This window comes from Bombyx mandarina, chromosome 10 (assembly GCF_030267445.1).
Source record: "Bombyx mandarina strain Sakado chromosome 10, ASM3026744v2".
NCBI classification, from domain to species: Eukaryota; Metazoa; Arthropoda; class Insecta; order Lepidoptera; family Bombycidae; genus Bombyx; species Bombyx mandarina.
The window spans coordinates 3,506,469-3,532,242 of NC_143217.1; the positions used below are offsets into that span (position 1 = coordinate 3,506,469).

The 25,774-nt window shown below is 41.4% G+C and overlaps 1 protein-coding gene across 3 annotated transcripts in view; it reads right to left on the bottom strand.

Annotated features, from left to right (window-relative positions):
- The window catches only part of nmo (serine/threonine-protein kinase nemo), a 156,293-nt gene extending 130,802 nt beyond the window's left edge, over window positions 1-25,491 (bottom strand). For all 3 annotated transcript variants that reach the window (XM_089730157.1, XM_089730156.1, XM_089730158.1), the window contains exon 1: window positions 24,941-25,491. In XM_089730157.1, the coding sequence (XP_089586283.1) occupies window positions 24,941-25,137 (197 nt within the window). In that variant the 5' untranslated portion in view covers window positions 25,138-25,491. The remainder of the gene's footprint in view (window positions 1-24,940) is intronic.
- Window positions 25,492-25,774: the final 283 nt, after the last annotated feature.

A 25,774-nucleotide genomic window follows, 5' to 3' on the forward strand; every position in this document is an offset into this window, starting at 1 on the left:
ATTGTTTCCGTCCATTTCCGAACATTTTACAGTTTTCGTTTTAGTTTCGTTACAACAGATTAAACGGTAAAAGCAGATTTCATTATGTCTGCAACTCGCGAATGGCGGCTTGTTATTTTTTATTTGTGTTTATTTTATTTGAGAATAAAATGAAATTAAATGACGAAATGAAAATGATGTTGGTAAGAGAGCGTTAACTATGAATGTGGAAGGATATAGAGGAAGAGGTAGACCTAAGAAGAAATGAATAGATTGTGTGAAAGACGATATGGGTAAGAGGGGAGTGAGCGAAGAAATGGTATATGATAGAAGAGTATGGAAGGAGAAAACATGTTGCGCCGACCCCAGGTGACTGGGAGAAGGGCAGGATAATGATGATGATTTATTTGAGAATTAAAGAATGATAACGAATACAAACATTAGTAGCTGATCCCTTCGTTTAAACACCAACATTTACCGTTTAAAAAATGAAAAATAATAAGTTTAGTAATTTATCTTTTATGATCCAAATTACTGTTGTCGAGACTCATTTAAAATATATTTCAATTAATATAAAGCCGGCCGACGCTTCCACCTAACCGTACTCTATATTTGGGGTGAGATCTGTTAAGTTTTTAGCTTTTTTCTTTTTTTCCAAAGCAACTGTAATAATACCCTTTAAAGAATATCGTTCAGTTTTATTTTTTATTTTTAAATTATATTCTTGGTAATACTCACTTGTTATCCACGGTTTTAGATTCGCGAACAAGCACACGGCCCAATCGATTTTAATTAGTTACCAAAATCATTAGAGATATAATGTGAATATCATTCATCTTAAGATATGAATAATGAGAATTTCTAATTACATATATCTAATGCATAATAGCTATCCCGCGCTAAGCAACACCTTCGGGGCAGAAATTTAAGATAGTAGTACTTATCTGTTTAAGATCGAGATACCCCCTACAGCCGGTTATAAAATATAGACGTCAACAAATATCTTTGAACCTAAAATATCGAGTTAACATATGTCGCTTGACACACACAAAGGTCGCAAACTTGAAGGGCTCCGATGAATGAGGCAACGCAGACCCGGACGGGGGAGGAGCACGCGGGGAGAATACATTTACACCCCCTTCGCAGATCAACAACCCCGCAACCTTAATCAAGATAAACTGAGCGAACATCCAGTAAGGCGCAGGCCGAACAAATTTTAATTAGCAAATGGTGCTGGTCGAAAATAATCTCACCATTGAATATCACATGGTATTTGTCCTGAAAAAATTTAGAATGCACAGATAAAATTCGTTTAAAACCAATAGAGCTTGTAATCGCGAAATTGTTTTTCGTGTTAGTTAGTACTTTTGAACGATTATTCCGTTTTTTTTCCCTACATAAGCTGATAGCCTTGAGAGGCTATTTCAGCGTAAACTTAACTAGTAGGTGATAGTTGCTAACACAAACCCTAGCAAGAGCCGTGCTTCGCAGAATCAACCACGGAGACGCGACCCACTGAGAAGATCCGGCGAGAAACTCAGTGGGCTATATTCCGTGGTGACATCAGCTTAACACTGGGCAAGACGTGAACTACGTGACTACATGAGTCTGCTCATCTATGCCTATACAACTGTCTGTTCCATTTACACTAAACATCACCCAAGTGAAACAAGTGGACTTGATTAGTCATCGCTTCGAGTTAATTTATTCTAATGTGCCTTTTTCGCACGCTCGCGGCTGGGTCGAATGACCGCAGCACGGCTTGCACGAGAGAGGCACCGACATAATTCATCCCATCGGTCTACCTGATACGTTTTCCGGTTAACATTCCAATCGATCAGACCTGACTATCACTAAGACTGGAATATTTCTAAGAGTTCCGAGAAAAATGCATTCACATCGAATCGGTATTAAAATATCTTCAGAGTGGAATATTTTTTTTGCTTCATGGAGGACAGCTAAACAGATGACAAACTGACAAACAGTCTCACCGATGAACCTTACGAGCGCGTTTGACGGAAAGCTATTAAGCAAACCTTACCTTATTACTATTCTCAAAGATATTTTTAATACATTGGTTAAACCGAGTTTAGTGTAACCATGCACTAAATTCCAAAATATTTTAAATATTTCAAGCCCAGGAATGTCTTTGTCTGTGGCACGACTTTTGAGAATATAATGCGACCACCGTTATAAGAGATTCATATACGCATCTTGCACAGTATGGTTCCAAGGAAGGTTGAATAAATATAAATGTATATTACAAGTATTACAAGACCGACGAAGCGTGACTCCCGGGATACGATCAACGTTACTGATATCGAGTAGTCTGTACATATTACGGCGAATGGTCTACGGAATTGAATGTTGATAACATATAATTTCTTGCACGATTTCAATAGGAAACATCGGAGTAAGGGGGCAACGGTGTAAGCCGGAAACATGGAAAGAAAACTAAAAAACGGGCAACACTGTTTAATATTTACTGAGCAATTCAATTTGATTCAGAATTTTTAATGATCTATGCGATATAATTCACCAAACTGTGGTAATGCCTGTTGTCAGTTTGACCAAGTGCAACCTGCATATTTCTGTACCAAAGCTGTTCATTCGTTCTGATTTGAAATGATAGTATTTATTACAATACTAGCTGTACCCGTATGCTTCGCTGGGCATTTAAAATTAACATTATTATTTCTCACACCTGCAAAGATTCTCATCATTAACGCCCCTGCAACTGGTGTAGGGAGTCCAACACTCATATAAATATTAGCCTATCCATTAAGTCCATGTATTTTCTACATGGATACCAAGTTTCAAGTCAATCGGACGCATGGTTCAGTAGTTATAACGGAACATCCGTAAAAACCACTGTAGATTTATATATTAGTATAGATTTAGACTTCGAGCTCACATCTCAAACTGGATTGCGGCATTGAAACTGTGGTCTCGAAACAGTCGCATAACAAGATTTGGACCACGAAATCGTCTGCATTAAAAAATGCATTTATACAATAGTGAAAGAATGTGAGTTCGTCAAAGGACTACTAGCCTGATGTCTCGATATTCGGGGCCGTATTTTGTCTACGTTTAATTTAGCCGGGTACCTGTAACAAACCAGTTTGCTGGCTGTTCGTTCGTAGAACTCCGGATCGGAATCTTTTATATCCACGATTCCCGATTACAATCGTGCGCGTTTAAAACATTTTAAAGTTTTACTACATAATCGCTCACAATAAAACGAGCGATAGCTTTCACACCTCAGTCGAGATGATCCGGAACCGAAGCGGATCGATGAGTAAGCAATTTCGGGGAATCATTAAACCACGTTGCACGTGAGAAGTCATGAAAATGAAATTTAGTGAGTGGTCGGAGTCGCGTGACGGAACGCAGTTTGGTCGTTTGATATTATTACTAACAGAAACCACGAGACGATCGAGAGTGGATGTTGAATTACACGGAGAGGAAAGGACCGGTAACCACTTAACTTGATAGGGCGTGATTTCATATAAGAGCTATTCCGAGTTTCTTTTAAATAACCACAAGAAAACCGGCACCAAAGTTCCTAAATAGTTTCACTTCATGAAATCCCTTCGCTGTCGACGATACGAATAAAAAAAAATCAACGTGGTTTTATTCGACAAGCACAAGGCCTGGAATCGATTGTATTGTTGCGGTGAACGCACCCCTATATCTCGTCAAAATGGTATCACGTGCATCAGTGTTTTTGACATTCATTCAAGCGCTCAACATTATATCTCCCTTTTTTGCTATTAAAATAAAAGCCGTGTTGTATGAAACCACATGCACAGAGGTTCGTGGCCATACGGGTTGCTTGTTCGACTAATGGCCGTGCGACAGACAAAGTCTCTCGTCCCTGTGGAACTAATGACCACTCGAAACGAGAAAATTACTGTGCGCCGTCGACCACATAGAGCGGTCCAGTCACGAAGTAGTCGTTCAGGGCATGTGGAAAACATTAACCATTTTTATTCTTCAATTCCTAATGCGTGACGCGGTCACGATTTATATGGCTATTTTGAGTACAGGTTATGTTATATCCAACGTTTGAATGCAAGGATAAAAGATGTGAATTGATATAATTTTACAGTACCTACTCCGGGAAGGCTACAAAAAGCGAGTAGGACTTAATGCCCAGCTGCGTCGGACCGGGTGCGGTGACCTCGTCCGCATCTGCCGCGCTACTGTTTGGCTTCATTTCACACGCAACGACCACAAATCTAGTTTCATTTTTTTTCAACCATTAAAGTAATTCGCTTTTTTTGGTGTAACAATAAAAAGGATCTACACCTGATCCAAATTTAGTGGAGAAGTAAAAAAGTCCTATAATCTAAGTGATTCGTTTTGTTTAAGGCCAATTATTTAGAAGGTCACGAAAAATAAAGGAACAATGTTTAAATCTCAATCAAAGATCATAGATCTCCGGTACATCTATTTATCTAAACAAACCATTCATTAGTTTGTAAGTGTGGTGTGTACCAAAAGAATTCCGTGGGTTTTCTTATTAAATTTCTCAAAGTTTGCAAAATTTGTAAGAAAACTTAGTCGTTACTTAACAATTGAACTTCGAGTTATGCATTCAAAGGAAACTATGCACCTCGTTGGCGGGACAGCGAGCGCCATGAATTTCTAAGCCGCGCATAAGAGTATAGTTTACATCCAGTAGAACGGGATTGTTGAGTTTCTATTGTGCTGGTTGGAGTCGAAACCTTACACTACGTAACTATATACCTGGTCAGGACCCGGAAACTGGGCTCTGAAGTTGATGAAGCCGGTTCTGTCGTCTTTAGATCTTAAATAACACTTTTGTTGTTCGGAGATGCACTTTATGAGAACTTACTTAACGCAAACCTCGAAGACTGTGAAGTCTTCAATCTCCATTGTTTTTGGTTTTCATAATATGGAACAAGTTAATAGCAAACTACTATATAATTTACTATAAATTAAATCACTCGGAAAATAATTCAGAAAGTAGCTGCCATATTTGATTTCAAGTACTTGTACTAAACAGAGCATTCATGAAACATGCGTGGGACTGTTCGAAGGAATAAATGAAAGACATGAGTGGATGAAGGAAATAAGTACTTACCATTTTTAAGATTTTTGAGTCTTTACATTGAATGATGGTGTTATGAGCCTATAAACCATATCAGACTTTAAAACTCCGGGTTTAAAGGCTATTTTCAGAAATCTCATGTGATGAATGTACGAAGTAAAAGTACAATTAACAAAATTTTGTTGCCCGTTTTCTCAAAATTAACAAATTGTATCATAATATCCTGTTCATCCACTCATGTCAAACTTAATTTGTTTTCAAATTTAATTGTTGTTTTACGCTCTTTGCCTTTGAGAAACGAAAAAGTAATAACCGTACTTTAGATTTCAGTTACCCGGAATACTTCCTCGTCAATGAATGTTAACTTTTAACGTTTATTTCGGCCACAAACCTAAATTACGTGAAACAAAAAGTACCTCGAGGTTTGATCGTCGCCATTAATTAACATCGTAAAGAACGTAAACAGTACGATATTTAGGCGACCAAACACTATAGCTTGCTGAAAACACATTCAATATAAACTAGTGGTCCCGCAGTAGTCGAAATTCGACCATAATTAATTGAAATTATAAGTTTCAACATTATTATGGTCCTGTTGTTACATATTTCGCCAAGACTACACTATAGACAAATACTCGTAATATTAAAGATAAACAATACTAACCTATTCTCAATTTGACTACAGACTTTAAGCAGTAACAAAAGTTTGACAATCAACAAAGAGTATATGTGTGTGTGTCAAATACATGGTAGTGTGTGTAATGTTTTCTTTACTAATTTAATGTATCTTTTATGCATTAAGAAAAATGTTAGCATTGTGCACTTCTTCTCTATATTCTCTACTAGCGACCCGCCCTCGCTTCGCTTCGGAAACATTAAAACACACATGAAACAAAAAAAAATTAAAAAAAAATTTTAAAAAGTAGCCTATGTTCATCAGGGACAATGTCGGCTTCTAATGGAAAAAGAATTTTTCAAATCGGTCCAGTAGTTTCGGAGCCTATTCGAAACAAACAAACAAACAAATCTTTCCTCTTTATAATATTAGTATAGATAAGTGTGGAATATTTCATACTCCTCCGTCCGCGCAATTTTCGTAAAAAGGGATACAAAGTTTTAGCTTCACGTATTAATATATAGATGTTACAGGCGTTAACGTCAGAATGTATTTCTGAGTAAGTGGAATATCGTCAGGAGTATATCGTCGTTTTGGACAGTACAGTATACAGCGCGTTGCATGACGCCGTGGACAGGGGAAAGTGGAAAAACATCTTAAGATTGAAGCTCATGGCGATGGTGGTCACGACCCTCAGACATGAGGAACACGATTCGAGGAGAAGGATATCGTCGTTGCCAAACCAAAATCTGCTATGTGCACTTTTAGACCTTTTCGTACAGTTCACACCCCTATCTACCGTATTAAAAAAAATGTTATGTTAAAAATTCACCATCATATAATATTTTATACGAAAATGTTTTTACTCGTTAAGCAATTCAAAATAGAGTTTTTGCACATAGCAGATTTTGGTTTGTCAGCGACGATATACAAAAATAATATCCGACGTCGAATAAATTGAAATGATTATAGCTAGGCCTAAGACGTGACATTAATTCGTAGTCACGAAGAGAGCGCGAATGCAATCACGGGCGGGAAGCTCATTCCGGCTGCATCTCCGGCAGCTACGAGCAACGAGACCAGTTAAATTAAGGATTCCGAACGTACTAGGCGACGCATGGGAACGTGGATGCACAGCAACATTACGACTAACACTTGCGATTTAGCGTCGACACAACTCGATTAGAACTGAACGGAGTCGAACCAATAAAATAATAATAATATAACTCTTTATTTGACACCACATGTACAGAGTAAGCATATAAAACAAACAATAGACGGTGACATAAATTGGCGGCCTTATCGCTGAAAGCGATCTCTTCCAGGCAACATTGCAGGGAGAGGAATAAGCAAACTAGCATGGACGGTGCTAAATCTTAATAAACTTACATAAAAATATTTTATCGTGTAACTAGTTTCAATTACAAAAAATAATAATTAATAAACGTTCTCAGGAGAATTACAAAATTCGAATCGTTGAAGGAAAAACTAAGGCAAAATTAAGAGGTTAATTGAATTAGTAATTAATACTGCCGAGAGTCATAAAAACAAGATAAAGACATTTTATCGTTGTTGCACAAACGACTTAGAGGATGGTAGGGGGTGGCATCGCGCTCGGAATATACAATCACTGACAATACGCGTCAGCCTTTAGATAGAACATCGTTTCGCAATAAATCCTCACTAAATTCAGTTTGTAATAGCGCACTTTAAATTCGATATGGGTACGGAAAGAACTCTTTTGTGGCATTGCAGGGAGCATTCTCGCAAGGCTTCGATAAACCCGACGCTAACATCATTTTAGTACCTCCGGGTCCCCCGGAGATAAGTTTAATTTGGCTAATTTAGCTCAGCAGTGAAACCCTGGGAGGTAACTAAATGTGGGTCAACGGCCTAATCACTACCATTTGGCGAGGAGAGCACGAATGATATCATTCTACATTTTATCGTCGCAATGGTCAATTTCCGGTCAAGTAACGGTCGGCTCCAAAATACGAGAATGTATATTTTATTGGAATTTACTGCCAACCTTGTGGCACTAGGCCCTGCTATAGTTAGTTAATCGTTACAGTGTCACAGTTACTAAGCTAGGATCACCTCTTGTGGTCCAAGGCCCAAATTAAATATCTTTGTTAAAGATAAGCTCCAAAAAAGAATTGAACTAGGAACTTCGGAAATACAGATTGGATATGTTAGCTTGGCTATGAATTCGCGAAATCACTCTGAATGTGCGATAAAAGGCTTTGATACAACGTAATTATGACGCGCTGATAAATGTGCTAATAATGAATACCGTTAGTTTGTGATATCAACGGCTATTGAATACAGTCGAAGCGTCGACTATGTTCGCCCACAGTGAGGCCGTATTTTGCAACACTGCAGGTTGGCAATTTGACATTGTGTATACGTTCTCACATGGACACCGAAAACGGAAACTTAGGTCACGCTCTTTGCATACAAAATAAAACGTGTCCAGAGTACGGACGGTACGCGAAGCTTACCACTGGTCCGACTATTTGCATTACTAATTTAATACACTATCATTTACTGAATTTATAAGATTATTTTTTTAGGATCGCTGGGACGGGTGGGGGTTTGCTAATAGCTACCAGAACGCCTCTGAAGGTGACTTGACATCTCCTAAGCATCTATTACGCTAATGCATCAACTTCCTGATCGGAATCGGGACCTGATGAGAAGATCCCGTCTAGAAATAGCGGGAAAACACATTCCGACATAAGACTGTCGTACTCTTCAAATCTGAACCCATGACAAGATGGCGGTAGCTACGCGTGCAAACTTAAAAATTCGCCCTATCCACATGTAATCAGGTAAGTTGTTAGTTATTACACGATGATATCCCTTCTTGGTGATATTCATCTTGGATGTAGCTCCTTAGCATATTATGCTTTTATGTATTTCCTTTGATAAATTGTTTTCTGCCTGCGGGTTTAATTGGTTCGAAAGCCACAACAGGGCGCCTTATCCTTTATGCCCTGAAACTTCGTATAGTTATTAAAATTATATTGTAATGTATTAAATTCGTTATATTGATGAACTAGTAATGAACGAGTATGAAATAGTACATACATAAATACAAATAACATAACACTATTTTATATAAACTAGTGGTCCCTCAACAGTCGAAATTCGACTATAATTAATTGAAATTATAAGTTTCAAAATTATTATGGTCCTATTGTTACAGATATCGCCAAGACTACACTATAGACAAATACTCGTAATATTAAGGATAAACAATACTAACCTATTCTCAATTTGACTACAGACTTTAAGCAATAACAAAAGTTTGACAATAAACAAAGAGTACATGTGTGTGTGTCAAATACATTGTAGTGTGGGTAATGTTTTCTTTATTGATTTAATCTATCTTTTATGCATTATTTAAAAAAAATATTAACATTGTGCAGTTCTTCTCTATATTCTCTATAAGTGTGGAAAATTTCATACTCCTCCGTCCGCGCAATTTTCGTAAAAAGGGATACAAAGTTTTTGCTTCACGTATTAATATATAGACAATACAAATGAATATACAAGATATAAAAATTAACAATGATAAAGTAGACCGAGAAATGTTCAAACGTTCATAAATTCGATTAGGAAGTGATTGATGTATCCAAGGATGGAGGGCATCGGGGGCGACTCCGTGTGCGGTCCCCCACTTTTGCGTCACAGTCGCACAATAGACGCCTAGGGGAGAAACGGCCTACACGTGATCAATACTATGTAACGCGAAATAACAAAAAAAGGAATTCCATTTCTTAGTATTTCACTGGCTTTACAATAGAAAGTTCCCAAAAATATGTGTGAACGTAATTACTTTGATAACGGCGTCTTTTATTATAGTCATTTTCGAGACTAATAATAACCGTCATTGTAATCGAACGACAGGTCTTTTATTAGTAACTATTTGTGTATGAAATTTGTTTGATTTTTTTCACGTCCTTTTAAATTTTGATAACGTCCCATTTCCTATTCTCTGATCGACGGGAACGTGTGACGCCGTTTCGTTAAAAGAAATTAATGAATAGCAGGAAATTATAATTTATTTCCATTTCAAAGGTAGGGACCGGATAAAGAATCCAGAGCGCGGTGCTCTGAGGCCCCCGGGTGTGACTGGAAACAAAAATTATGGCGGGTCTCCCGCCTCGCCCCCACCGCCGCGTCAGGCACTGAACACGAGGTAATTTACGAAATCCACAGAACAAAATAGAATAATTTGCTTAATTACATTTAGAATGGATTTGGGAGTTCGCGTACTTCTGCTGACACTAAACAACTGGTCACGTTTGAACGAGCAGCCTTTGACTTGTTTCACCTCGAGAACGACTTCGAGATTATTTCCAATAATTTTTGTGAATATTAAATTAAATATTAAATATTTACCGACAATCACGCCGCGTTAACTTGTCCCGTGGTAAGTTCGTAAAGAACTTGTGTTACAGGTACCAGATAACGGAAATAAATGTAAGATTTTTATTATGTACATACATAACCCTGGAAAAGAAAAATTTATATTTTTCATACAAATATCTTCCCTTGGCGGGATTCGAACTCGCGACCCCCCTTGTGTAGTGACCATGTCACTTACCACTACACCAGACGGCCTACTGGACCTGGCCTACCTACAAAACTACATTACGGCAGTAAGTGAAAAACAGCTTTCCCAAATATACCTGTATACAAAACACGTAGATAGCGCCGCAAATAGTGCGAACCTAAATAGGACTATTGAAACCTTCATCGCGTAATCATCGAGCACTTAGCCTCCATCTGTTATGTTCAAGATAATTTACCAGCCAATGTAGCGACTTTCGCTGTACATCTGCGGTTCCCGTGTCAATAACCTAAAAACTAAACACAACTAAATATGTATATCGGTTTTGATAGCATCAGAATGGGAACAACGGACTAATTAAAAGGTTTGAAGGCATGTTTCTCGTAACCGTAATGTGCGCTGTTTTATGAGGTAGGTACTCATAAATACGTGGATAGAACAAATAAACAAGTAAGTCATGTTTTTTATTCAAATAAATTCAAAAATTTTAGATACAGATCAATAACGTTGCCTATACGAAATACCTAAATGTATTATTCATATCGCATTGTTTACACGCTCCGATCGAATCTCCAGAAAGGTACACTAAAGATACATTGGACATATTACAGCGTATTCGATTAATCGAATTAAATTAGTTGAAGTACTTATGTCTATATATTAATACGTGGAGCAAAAACTTTGTATCCCTTTTTACGAAAATTGCACGGACGGAGGAGTATGAAATTTTCCATACTTATAGAGAATATAGAGAAGAACTGCACAATGCTAATATTTTTTTTAAAATAATGCATAAAAGATACATTAAGTCAATAAAGAAAACATTATACACACTACTATGTATTTGACACACACACACATATACTCTTTGTTTATTGCACTGAAGTATTGTCAAACTTTTGTTATTGCTTATAGCCTGTAGTCAAATTGAAAATAGATTAGTATTGTTTATCTTTAATATTACGAGTATTTGTCTATAGTGTAGTCTTGGCGAAATATGTAACAACAGGACTATAATAATGTTGAAACTTATAATTTCAATTAATTATAGTCGAATTTCGACTACTGCGAGACCACTAGTATTTATAAATTGGATATACGGACAACGGCAATAATTTGGTTGGCGCGCATATCGGGAGGAAAACTTTAATTTGTAATACATATATTATTAAGTCCGTTCTATTTCCATGTTTCTGCGTTGCAAATCTTCGCTCCGAATGTCAATGGCACGTAAGCGTGTGTTCACACGGTCGCACGTAAGTCGATAAACAAAATCGTTAGGTTGACTGAACTCGTAGGGGGAACCCGGCTCATATTGGCCAATTAATCTTCCAACATCAGGTGCGTCTGAAACGTATTTTGAAAGAAAGCCAAGATTTTAGCTCAGTTATTGTGTGTTCTATACTGTGATTGATATAACGCTACCCTAGATATTCGTTTTCGTTCGCTGTTCTAATTGTAACATCGTTAGCGGCTACAGAATTGATTGGATGTTCATAGAAAGAAGCGCTTGTTTATTTAGTTAAAGAGATTGACATTACAATTACTACTATTATTACTATACTGAGACCTTAGAACTTATATCTCAAGGTGAGTGGCGCATTTACGTTGTAGATGTCTATGGGCTCCGATAACCACTTAACATCAGGTGGACTGTGAGCTCGTCCACCCATTTAAGCAATAAAAAAAATAAAAATAAGTACATAAATTAAAATCTTGAACATATACTTCCTTCATTAGTTTACATATTATTAAAATACAAAATATGTACGTCATTTCACACAAGTTAGAACTTTTTTGTTTAAACTCTACGCAACATCTATTTCATAGACAATCTTAATATCCATTTAATTGGATTTGTATAGATTAATTTCATTAGTTGGTTGCGAAAATTCTTACCGAAAATAGATAATTTGCATACATTATACCGTACAAAATTTATATTGGATGTGCGAATATAAATTTTGGTACACGCGATAACAATAAGTACCTAAGAGATACAATACGGTTCGTATAAAACGTGACTTTAAACACATCCATTTATAAAAATAAACACGTGCATTATCCGATTCGATCATCGGAACGCACTGTGCCGATATTATTGCATCTTGGTATTTTTCTTTAGCAGTTTTTTTTTGTTTGCAAACAAACTATAATCGAGTCGTGACGTGATTTTACCACCCTAATCGCTTTTAAAATATCAGTTAGATTAGGTTAGGTTTGTCTCTTATAAATATGGTGCAAGTCATAAATCGCCTTTTAAAATACAAAACATTATACTGAGTGCTACATTCATTACCATAGGTTAACTATCTTGCTTTCGTACAGAATATCTTAGAATTCTTTCACAATAATAATAACATTTTAATAACACAAAAATAATTAGCAAATATTGACGCCAAAATGAGAACACAATGAATACAATCTTATTTGAGAATGACAGATACCTTCTTTTTTTATTATTGCAACAGGAATTAATCTCAGACTATAAATGATTTACACGTTCGTGTACCTATGACAGCTTGGTCGTTTGCTGGCTTCGGCTAATATTAAAAAGCATACATCAATTTTATTATTAAAAGCAATTCATAAACTCGGATTTTTTACGAGTTGAATTATCGTGATTTTTAAGTGTTTCGCAAAACGTCCTACTCACGCTTCGACATCACAAGGTGTCAACGGCCGTCCTTCAATGTGCCTTTGTGTGGAACTCTTTTCATCAGTGGGTAGTGACGTGAAATTTCAGTAGTTTCACGCACACACAAATAATTTAGGCCAATGCCTCATCGTTACACTTAAAACGTAATTAGCTTTCTTGAAATAGATTATATCTCCTTAATAGTCGCTGGGAATCAGGCCAAGCTAAAACTTTACATAATACAAAAATAACAAACGGATTGGTAACATACATGAACTAAAAAAATTGGGTTTCTTATAGGATAATCTTCAGGTATTCGAAGCCTATCAGTGTTACATGGAGGTTGTAAATACTAAAACGCGTCTCCAAGGCGGAGCTGAATTATATTGACATTAAGAACAAAGAAGCTACCTGCTTGTGATGAAAATTAATTATTGACTTTTTTAAGGCCCTTAAAGGCAGACGAGTATATGGCATGCGTGATGGTGAGTGGTTACCGTCGCCCATGGACATATGCAATGCCAGGGGCAGAGCCAAGCCGCTGCCTTCCGTTTAATACTCTTCACAAGCCTCGTTTGAAGAAGGACATGTCATAGCGCCCGGGAAACACTGTGGAGTGGAGCTCATTATAAAGCCGGATGGTACGTGGCAAAGAAGATCGCTGGAAACGCACTGTGGATGAACGCAGTGGCTTCAGGTAGTATGGATGAACTCTACTCTGGTGGCGGGCTGTGCGATTTATACCTCAGAGCACTACTTATTGATTTCAACTAAAGTAAATATGTTGTTTCGTGTGACGTCAAATGAAAAATTAACAAAATGTGTCTTATGTCGTTATTTATTGCCTGCCACAGGGACCATAACACTCGGGGAGAACATTTCAAAACCTTCAAATTAGTATTCATCACCATTACGCAAACCAGCGGCAAAAATTGTTTCTTTAAACGCTTTACGGGCAAATGTACCGTTTGGGCACTGGCAATATTTGACGAGTTCTTTGTTCAAAACTTTCCCAACATAGAGTACATGAGTAAACCTACACTACCCACTGTGAATACAAAAGCGTTTATCGTACATTTATCGCGGTGCATTCATAATACGTTACTGTAACGTGCTTACAGCTGAACGAAAACATTAAGCCGTATGAGTAAAATTTTAATTTCGTTTTCAATTTCAGATCGGCGTTATCAATGGCTCGTTAATTATAGTTTAACAAATGGAGCTGTACCGAATTTACCCAGACGACACGTGATAACGTGTGTAATTGGAGCACGCTGTTTCGCCTTGACTAGGAAAATTTTGTCAGAACGAAAAGTATATATGTACTAATATTTAAATCCACAGTTGTTTTTTACGGATGTTCCGTTATAACTACTGAACCATGCATCCGATTGACTTGAAACTTGGTATCCATGTAGAAAATACATGTACTTAATGGATAGGCTAATATTTATATGAGTGCTGGACTCCCTAATAATAATGACAATAAATAATAATGTTAATTTTAAATGCCCAGCGAAGCGGGCGAGTACGACTAGTGTTTCTATATACGTACGCTATATTGGAACACATATGCCTTACATGTAGTCTTGTTGTATTTGTTTATGAAGACTTTTAATCTTCGAGTATAAATAGACATATTAAATTTTAGACTCCTAAGCATATAAATAAGCCTCTGAAGCGAAAGTTAGATATCCGATACTGGTAACAACTTCACTATGTTGTCATGTTTAACAAACTTCTATGGAATTAGGATTTCGATCCTCTGTAACCAGGTGGGGCGTTAACAGCATATCCAGTACTGTAATTCAACTACACCTGGCTCATACAATTGGCTCACGATTAACAAGATTTTTATTCCCATTTGACAAAGGTTGCATTTAAAATCTATACCGATTTTTCGTTTCACAGCGATATTAAGTAAACAAAAACAGTTCGAAATGAGTGAAACAGATAGAAATATTCACCACTACCTATTCTAAAAATTCAATTTAGAAATCACTAATGGTCGAGGCCTAAATAGCTATCTAAATATATAAAAAAACGATTATGTCGTTTCCCTACTGGCCTCGAACCGGCTGGACCGATATTAATGAAATTTTCAAATTGGTCTATCGAGTGATCCCGAATGTTTGGTAGCGATCGGAACGAAGTCAAATCAAAGATCGACCAGGGACCCAGGGCCAGGATCGAAGTGGGTCAGATTTGACTGGTTTACAGTAATTTCTAGCTTTATTTTTTTATTTGGAGACTTTAAAGCTGTGCAGTAGTTATTCTTGGCACTTCAGGAATGACTTCCAGCAGAGCACTATCAACACGAGATAGTCGGCGCCGGAATCGTTTCAACAAAAATCATCACTCCTTTGTTTTTCATTCGTCATTTGCCTAGCGAAAGTCATATCGAGCCCTGGCCCATTTCAATGACAGTTTATGTATCTATAGAGATAAGACGATGATGATAAGATATCAATGGTAACTTCAATATTACGTCTGATGGGCAGCAGCACTGACGCTATGGTATCCGAAGGCATTTAGCATTATATAGGTCGAGAACTCGTCTGCTAGTGCTGTGTTGGTAGAAACTATTATTTTATTAAGTATTTTGCGATGACTAAGTCGAAAATAGCTAATTTGTAGGTAAACACTTCTCATTCAGAAACTTTTTAAAATGTTAACATCTAAATATTTAGTAATAGTTTTCTTTTAGTAACGTAGTAAAAATTAATAAAGTCGGTCAACCTTAAAAAATATTGATTCCGATCATAAGGCACATGTTCACGCTTCATTACGATTCGAAATTGGTTAATTAAATTATGTCACGTCGCATTATAAGAACGCACGGTAAGCAGTCTGCGGGCCGGGCGATACGTTTCCGTGACCCGGTTAACGGTTGCCGGGCCGCGCTCTGTCGCCATCGGCAACCGACAATGAACCGCCGCCGTTATCATCACTGCACGAAACATCTGCAGTTCTCGCTCACTGGCCACATGTGTACTTACCTACGCGAAGCAAGATTACAAATGGTTACCATTCAAGATCGTAAAAATGCGATTTTTTTTTTTTTTTTTTTTTTTTTCCTACCTAAGCTGAGAGCCTTGAGAGGCTATATCAGCGTAACCCTAACTTTAGTAGGTGAGCTCACGGGGCTCAAACCTGACGATGTTGCTAACACGAACCCTAGCAAGAGTCGTGCTTCGCAGAATCTACCACCGGATCGGAAACGCGACCCACTGAGAAGATCCGGCGAGAAACTCAGTGGGCTGTGTCTGAGAGTTAATTTACTCGTCGAGCCCTTCGTCGCAAGCGACGGGTTCGACGAGAACGGTGACCGGTGCTTGAAGTACCTAAAAGCACCGTTAGTGGATCGGGAGGATCCGCGATAACGTGTTTTGGGCGACGTCGACTGCTTTCCATTCTGTCCGCAGGATCGGGAATGTAGTTACCGGCGGCCACGATGAGAGGGTTCTCGTGTCGTGCCGCTTTATCGAAGTGGCGCATGGACGCCGACTGCAGATACTTACTGATGGACTCTAAGTCCAGGTCGTCATGGAGGTCGACGTTCCTGACGAACCACGGGGCTCCGACGGCTATCCTGCAAAAACGGGATTGAATAATTTGGAATGATTTCAAGTGTATGCGGGCCGCGTGAGCGAACACTACACTTGCATAGGTCATGACGGGGCGTATGCAAGTTTTGTAGAGTGTCACCTTATTTCTAAGGGACATTTTACTTCGCCTACATATCATCGGGTAGAGACGTCCTAGAATGAAGGCGGCACGGTCGCGTACCGTCTTAATGTGGGGCGGAATGTCATCCTACTGTCGAGGGTGACGCCTAAATATTTGACCTTCGGGGCCCACGGTATGGGCTGGTCGAACATCGTGATCGGGCGAACGGCGGGGGCGGGGGTATTGACGCGCCTAGTCGGGAGGGGGATGCTCAGCGTGGTGTTCGGAGGGCGACCCCTTTTGAAGAGCACCGCTGTGCTTTTCGTGGGGTTAATGTCGATGCGCCACTTCCGGAACCACTGTCCCATGGTGGTAGCTGCGGTCTGAAGTCGTCGATGAAGCAACGCCTTCTTCCTACACGAGTAGTAGATGGCGGTGTCATCGGCGAAGAGCGCCAGATGGGTCTCCGGAGACCGGGGTATATCGTTGATATACAAACTGAATAGTAACGGGGAGAGGGCGGAGCCTTGCGGGACTCCGGCTGTGACGTGACGGGGCCGGGAACGCGTTCCCTCGACTCGATATCGGAACGAACGGTTCGACAAGTAGTCTCGTATGATGAGCACGAGTCTGTCTGGCACTCCCATGTTATACAGTTTGTATATCAAACCGTTGTGCCAGACTTTGTCGAACGCCTTCGCTATATCGAAGAAGAGGGCTCCTGTCGGAATGGGTTTCCGCCTGTTCAGCCCTAGTAAGATGTGCTCCGTGAGGCGGTGCACTTGATGGACGCACGAGTGTCTGGCGCGGAATCCAAACTGCTCGTCTATCAGAATTTTGTTCGCGGATACAAAGTCCCAGAGGCGTTTACGAAGGAGCCGTTCGTATAATTTGCCTATCGCCGGGAGGAGACTGATGGGGCGGTAACTCGCGGTTTCGTTATTCGGTTTGCCCGGCTTGTGTATGCCGATAACGTCCGCTTCTTTCCACGCCGCGGGAAAGATGCAGTTCGTCATAGCAGCATTTAATATCGTGGCCAACATCGTTATCAGTTGGGCTGGTAACAGTTTTAGCGCGCGGTTGCGGATGCCGTCGGAGCCGGGAGCTTTCCGTGGTTGTAGGCTATCGATCGCCTCCTTAACCTCGGAAGTGGTAATGGAGGGTAACGCGTCCGAGGGCGGCAGGGAAGCTCTGCGCTCGACCTCCCTGTCGACGAACTCGGTGTGTTCGGGGTCCGCGTGTTGAGTGCTGGTGGTGCACTGTTCTTGCAGTGCATCGGCCAGCAACTCTGCCTTGTCATCGTCATCGTAAGCCGGTGGTTGGCCTGAGGGGCGTACGAGAGGCGGCATAGTGACGATAGTTTCGGACTTGAGGGTCCTAGCTAGTCGCCAGTATGCTTGGTGAGTGGGCGCGAGTTCTTCTAAATAACTATCCCAGTTTTCGTTTCGGGCGTCGCTTAAGCGGGATTTGACCTCCCGCTGTAAGCGACGCATCCGAGTCCGGTTTGAATCCGTGGGATATCGATCGTAGGCCCGGATTGCCGCGTTTCTGATTCTAACGAGGTCCCTAAGATCGGGGGAAAGTCTGATGCGGTGGAAGCAGTCCTCCACATCGACTTGTTTCGAGGATCTTATGATCGCCGTCGAGACGTGATCAGTGAAGATGTTTATGGATTCGACGGTATCCTCGGGGGATGGAGTTGAATCCGGGCCGCAAGGGAGGATTGGTGGAGCGGTGTCAGCTAAGCACGTGCCCAGCTTCTTCCAATCCACCATGGTCCTCGTATCTGGTTCGCGGTTGAGTGGGCGACCGAGCTGCATGACGACAGGTCGGTGGTCTGAGTCGAGTTCTGACATTGCCTCGATGGAGCGCAAGCGCAGAGTTACGTTCCTCAGCAGTGCCAGATCTATTGTGCTCGGACGACGCGCGGCGTTGTACGGATAGCACGTGGGGGTCGGGGGGTTGAATACTTCGAATGTGAGGTCGTCTATGAACGCGTCGAGACGCCTACCGTTCACATTCGTGCGATGGCAGTTCCACCTAGTGTGGTGGCAATTTAAATCGCCTGCCAGGATGACCGCGTCCCCCATACCGAACAGTGTCTCGAGGTCACTGCTCAGGAGGGGTTTGTCAGGGGGGAGATAAACGGATGCGATGACGATCGGCTGGTGTCCCGTCAGCGCGATGCGGCACACTGACGCCTCGATATGTAAGAGCGAGGGAGTATCGAGAGGGACGCAGTGCAGGGCCCTCCTATAGTAAATGACAGTCCCGCCCTTGCGGGCGGAGAGTCTGTCATTCCTAACCATGACGTAATTCGCGACTTGGGGGTCGCGACGCGAGGGCTTTAGGAAGGTCTCCTGCACCAGAAGGATGTCGATGAGATTATCGCGGAGAAACTCATATACTTGATCGCGCTGACGCGCGAGTCCGTTAGCATTATAAAATGCTAACTTTATGGAACGCGGTTTTTCCCTACCGTTGCACGCCATTGATTACCGGTAATCAAACCAGCGTGCGCTGGACGGACTCGATGACGTCGATGTACTCGAACGTCGCGTTTAGGCGGTCTTCGGCCGTGACCGCTCTGCGCATGGCGTCGGCGAACGCACGCATGCGGTCGATATTTATCGCGGCGATGTAGTCGCGAATAATTGTAAAGTCGTTTACAGCTGGCCGCGCGGGGCCGGGGCGAGGCGCGGGACCGGGCGCGGGGGCGGGGCGCGGCGCGAGCAGGGGCTGGGGTGCCGGTGGTTTCCCTGCCAGCGTGAGCGGCAGCGGTTTTGCCCACGCGGAGACGGTGGGCACCGGTGCCGGCACGAAGGCAGGCTTCGGCGCACGGGGCGCCGAAGTCTTTGGGCCGACGGTTTTTGGGGGCGCGTTGGCCAGACGCTTCCGCGGGGCCTTGGGGCATCCGCGGTAGTTGGCTGTGTGGCCCTGCTTCTGGCAGAGCACACAGCTCGGAGGTTCGGTCGCGGTCTCTTTGACCCGCGAACAGTCGGCTGTCGCGTGGTCACCGAGGCACTTAACGCACCGCGGACGCGCGTGGCAGTTGCGCGCGGAGTGGCCGTACAGCTGGCAGCGGTGGCACTGCCCGGGAGTGCCTTTCCTATATGGGGCCTCGACGGTGACCCCGGATAAGCCGCAAACGGTGCGGAGGCTTGAGGCAATCCGTTTGCCTTCGGCGGTTGGTTCTAACGCGACGAGAACCATATTATATGCGAATTTATCGCGCCCGCTGTGCACTCGGTGCACGCTTACAATCGGGTACGCCTGCCCGATGAGGTCCTCCTTGACCAGCTCGACGTCGAGCTCCTTCGGTACTCCGCGTATTACTACGCGGAGCTCGCGATCCTCCTGGAGCGCATAAGTGTGGAAGCTTATGCGTTCCTTTCGGAGGTGGGCTGTCAGCGCCCTGTGGTCGTCCGGTGAGGCCGTTTTTATTTGAATGCCGTGCGCGATGTTACGCGCATGGATGACGTTTACGTTTTGTGCCTTACAGGCACGGGATACGCGATCCCACGCGGTCTTATCTTGCAAAATTACCGGCGGCGGCGCGGGAATTTTGCGGACGGACGCGGGTTGGGGTCGCGGCGACGGGGTTGCGCGGCGAGGGGAGTCGGGTGAGACCACGACTTTAGGACGCGACGCGTTCGCGGCCTTTGGCTGTTTCGGCGCCGCGGACGGTTCCACGGCGCGGGCGCGTTTTTTCCCGCGCGCGACGGTGGTGAACCCTTCCGAGGTTCCCGGTTGGGGACTCGCGGCGGACTCGTACTCCATTTCCGACTCGGAGTCGGAGCCGGAGCTTGATGACGCGCAAGACGCGATCGACGCAGGCGCGGGGGTGGGGGGCGACATCGGCGAGTCGCGAGGTACCGGCGCGGGGGGCGACAACGGAGAGTCGCGGAGTGCCGGCGCGTCAAGGCCGGCCTTGTAAGCTTCGAACTTGGCGATTATGTCCGGACAGACGTCGCGGACGAACTTAAAGAAGAGCGCGCCATTGGCGTCACTCATGGTGAGTGTGTGCCCGGGGGGGGCGTCCCCGGGACTTAAGCAAACTCGCCGAAAGGCGAGTCCCCTGAGTGGGAGTTCACCCCCTGAGCTTTACCAGCTCCAAGGGGGGGGAGTGCCTTTGCCGTGAAAACGGCAGTCGGCTGGGAATTGGGGTGGAAAGTTGGGAAGGTAGGGCTCCACTGGGTTGTGAGAATGCCACAACAAGCGGTGATCTCAGTGGAGTTTTAGTCTCGAAAGAGACTGTTTTGCTCGCCGAATATATAAATGAATTTAATATATGAAATGGATGGGTGATAATGAGTTAGCGTTACGAGTGCACAACTCAAGTACAAACTGTTTTTACAACTCAAGGTCGCGACGCCAGCGACAGCGCGTCAAGAATGCACAACAATGCCGCGATCGGTGCGACAACGACAATGCTGGACAACTCGAGACTCACGTTCGCGACGGCAGCGACAATAATTTGCAAAAACGCGTCCGGACCGAACGGCGATGCAATCGGAACTGGAATTGAGCCTCTCAGAGATGCCAAAAATGCGATCTGTGTTTGCTTATATTTGTATGGAATGGGAACGTTTGCCTACGTTTGCCGCTAGGGGCGCTGCTCCAACTGTATACAAAGTTGAATTAACTTTTACGTTATCGAGAACGTTAAAAAGCTCGCACTAAGCACACACGTTTTATAATTTACCGGTAGGCCATATTTTTAGCATTCAAGTTGTGTTCCAATAAAAAGTAAGCCGGTGTTTTGAACACTAGATTTAATCGTGGTTTTTATTTCAAAAAAACATTGCCTTTGCAGGAAGACGAGCCACCTGAAGGTAAGTGGTTACCGTCTCTATTGGACGTCAGCAATGACAGGAGCACAGCCAAGTCGCTACGTACTATTACTATTGAGTACTCTCCGCAAGCCTCCTTTGAAGAAGGACATGTCATAGCGCTTTACTATTGTCAAACGATACGTATTTTCCCATTGTAGTGTAAAATAAAAAATAAACTGAAATACATTGAGGGACGAAGAATGGATGAAACGAACGTTCACAGGCTAAATGCCAAACTAGCGGGTATAACGCGGACATATTGGAATCACGGCGGCATGGCGGCAGGTAAAAATCCCGGGTCGAAATTCGTCAAATTTTGGAATGTTTCTGAGATTAAAACAAAATTCAGGTAACACGAACATTTCAGAGATACCACCTTAAGCATTCTTGCTAACGACAGTTCGAATTTGTTTTGAATTCGCAACAAACCTTTGTTCGTTACAGATAAAGGACTTCGTTATAAAGTCGAATGGATGACTCAAGTTTTAAGCCTATCTGTGTACAGTACAATTATTAGGCACGAAGCGTTGGGTGGAGAAAAGGCGCGACCCGGGGCGCGGTCCCTGGTCGCGCAGTCCGATCAATCAGTCCGCACCCAACACTAATTAATTTATACGAGTTATTTGACTAAAGCGCAGTATGTCAAGAAAGGAAGTCACCGTACTCGACCAGTAAAATGTTCCATAAATATAATCTGCTTTGTAAAATAAGACAAACGGATTGCGAACCTCCTTGTTATAGAAATGAATCGTTTTCGCTTTGTACGTTTATTTTTGTTCCAAGCGCTCGTCCTTTATTAGCCTTTACTGTGTTAAGAAGTTTTATAGACTGAAGTACCAGTAAAGAGGTTGGATACTAAATGCTGATACGTTTTTGTTTACACATAAGATTTCCTGGATATCTCAGAGCAAGGTTTTTTTTTATTGCCCTTGTAGGCAGAGGAGCATACGGCCCACCTGATGGTGAGTGGTTACCGTCGCCCATGGACTTCAGCAATGCCAAGGACAGAGCCAAGCCGCTGCCTACCTGATCTGGGATCTGGATCTGGGTATTTTCGTTGTTTCAGAAAATTCTTTCTTATATCAAACGAAAAATGAAAAATTATAGAGTTATGACAGTATTTGGATCGTACAAAATATTTGTTCTACTGTGATTTTGTAGGGAATTAAATAAGGAGTACAAAGAAAACACAACCGGCATATAATAAGCCTGAAGTGATGTGAAATTTATTGCACCTACTAACCGTTTCAGGATATATTTACAGTTAGTGCACCTGAGACGTGGACTTAAGACTGTATAACAGGACTTAAAATTTGATTTTGAGGAATTTTTCAGGGACTGACGTGCTATATTTATTTGTATATGGATCGTGAAATTAGTCAGTTTATAAATAGCTCGTCACATATATCTGAAAAACACTTTTGCAATATCACTAATAACAATGGACGTTTCGCTACGTTACTGATTACTTAACTCATTTCACGCTATGCGATTACAAACAAGGGAGAGTTTGAAGCACATTGAAGAAACCTCAATTTTACTCATACAAATATAATGTAAATTTAAATGTCATCATCATTATAATATCCAAGGAGAAAAAAATAGTTTCGGTTGGAAAAAAATTTCAAAAGTCGTCTCTCGAGATCCGGTTAACTTCAGTTGAGATTAAAGAAATCCTCATTTGTATTCAACGAACGGGAATGGAGTGCTAGAACGGGGCAGACAGTGTTTTAGGGTTCGCAGTCAGCGATCGACGTGGTCTCGAAATAATCAGGCGCGCTTCCCCTCATCGCGGTCGTTCACACACAATCGACGAGGCAAGCGCCATCAGGACCCTACCTAAGCAACGCAAGTCGACATAAAACGCCCGTCCGTACCTAGCCCCTATTGTACGTTTGAAGACCATGAACCAACCCTACAGATAACATTTTCATCTCTATTTCCATGGTTTTAAGAAGCACTTTCGTACGCAGCTGCATAGCACGATTCACCGCATCCGTTAACAGTTATATTTAACTGAAAAATATCGTAACTCCACAGCAATAAAGTGCAATATTAACTGTAACGAAAGAAAAACCTGCGAACGCGATGTGCATCGACGAGGACCGCGATTGTGAATATTGAAAATAGTTCTTATTGCCATTAGTCTAAATTGAATTCAGTTTGTTTTGAAGAACTTAACACCACGTGTTTACAAAAGTCGACCGACGCATACTTACTAGACTGGGATGCTAACTTTAAAAACTTTTCCGAAATAATATTATCTCTTGACTTAGTTTCTGCACTTTATCGTAAGTGCAAAAGCTTTTACTATAAAAACGATATCCATTGTTAGAAATGTTGGAATAATACCATAAAAGAGATGGTAAAATGGAATCGGAGCTTTCTCTGGTATTAACGAGCAGTTCGTGTTCCGAGGCTGTAAAAGCGGGTGCTCGGATGACGCTGTGGGGCGACCGGTAATAAATGCTTAGAGAACATTTACTTTTTACATCTTGAATTTGACCTTACACGATTATTTTTTTTCTAAAAATTCTCTGAGTGATTAAACAAAGGAACTAAACTTTTTTGCTTCGTGTATTTTTAATAAATCACAAATTTGTAAAGCAAATGGTATATAAATATTTTTTGTGTAATTAGTATGTAATAATTTGCATTAATTGTTGATCTATAAATTTTACAGAAATGTAAAAAATATATTTTATTTATTTGTGACTATTTCAATATGTAAGGTTTGTTGTGTTTTGTGTAAATAACTTAATACATATTCTTAGAAATTGTTTTTATTTAATTGTAAATATACAATATTATTAGGCTCTGTTTTAATTGTTTTGTTCATCTATATAACACGATTGCTTTATAAATAAGTAAGTAGCGATATGAAGAGAATAGTTTTGAATCATATAAATTTGTTTTTATCTTCAATCAAAAATAGTTTATCATAATAAAGAACCATGACTATTGATAGGAAAAGTCAACATTTGGAAAGAGATTCGTTTACGCATAATATACTGGATAGCTAGCTAAACGGTAGGCAGCGGCTTGGCTCTGCCCCTGGCATTGCTGAAGTCCATGGGCGACGGTAACCACTCACCATCAGGTGGGCCGTATGCTCGTCTGCCTACAAGGGCAATAAAAAAAAATAAAAATAAAAAATAATACGTTATGTTATTTTAAAGTTGTTTATTATCAAACAATAGGGTTTATTAAGCTATAAATGAAGCCGAAGCTGCTTTTTTTCCGTTTTTATTTAGTAAAAATGGGCTTAACTCATACCTACACGATTTTTTTTAAAGTTTCCAAATTAAATTTAGCCTGAGAATTAATTTAGTTTCGAGAATAAATATTGAAAAATCTCAATATTATATAAGCACAGCCAATGTTTATGTTGTACCTACCTATCAGCAGACTATGCGACCAAACTTTTTTGAAGATAACAACTTGAAACTTGAATTTTCTTGGTAAATTAACGATGTTTATTATAGTATTATTTGTATTCTCGTGATATGTCAACTGAAAGTAAATTTATAAACAAACTAGTACTAACCATACAACGCCGAAGGCACCATAGCCGATGGGCCGGTCAGGCTGAACATCAGTCGGGATAGCCGGCGATTGATAGTAGGGCGCCGCTGCCGCCAGGATGGCGCCCTGGGGCGCACTCTGCGTACTGCCCTGCATCAGGGACATCGACACACTCATGGAAACGCGAGAGTGCCGCGCGGGACCGCTAACTGCCGCCATCCAACCGCTCAGCGGCGAGGTGTCACCGCAGACTCATCAGGCGAACCACTGCCTCGACTTTAACCCTATCACCAGAACTTGACTCCCGAGGGAAACGCGGAAATATCACTGCTTACTTTTTTATTATTCATGCTCGAACGACTCTGCAGGGATCACTAAACAACACTCGTGGAATTCAGAAACACTTTTTTAATTCACCAGTTACTTTTACGTGTTCGTTTGAATTTGATAAAGATTAATTGATGAGTCTGGCTCTTACTTCTTTCTGGACAAAGAAAGATACCGTGAATTACGGATTACAGTTAACCTAACCAACGTCTACACGCCACGCCGATTGAGCGAAACTGAAAATGAGGTGGGGGGCGGAAAGACCGGCAGTAATGATGCGTGAGCGAGACAGCAAAAGAACATGGCGCCGATGTCAAGAACAGCTGGGCTTGAATGACCATAATTAGATGTAAAGTTATATATTGTTAAATCACTACTAGACTATTTATGAGAGCATTGTAGTAACAATCACTTAAAAAGTGGTACCATTTTTTCACTACTGAGAAAACTATGATTACATTTCGTGATCTTAAAATTATGTGCACTTTATTGTTGTTCGACTCTACTCAGATCCATTTTCTTAAATTAG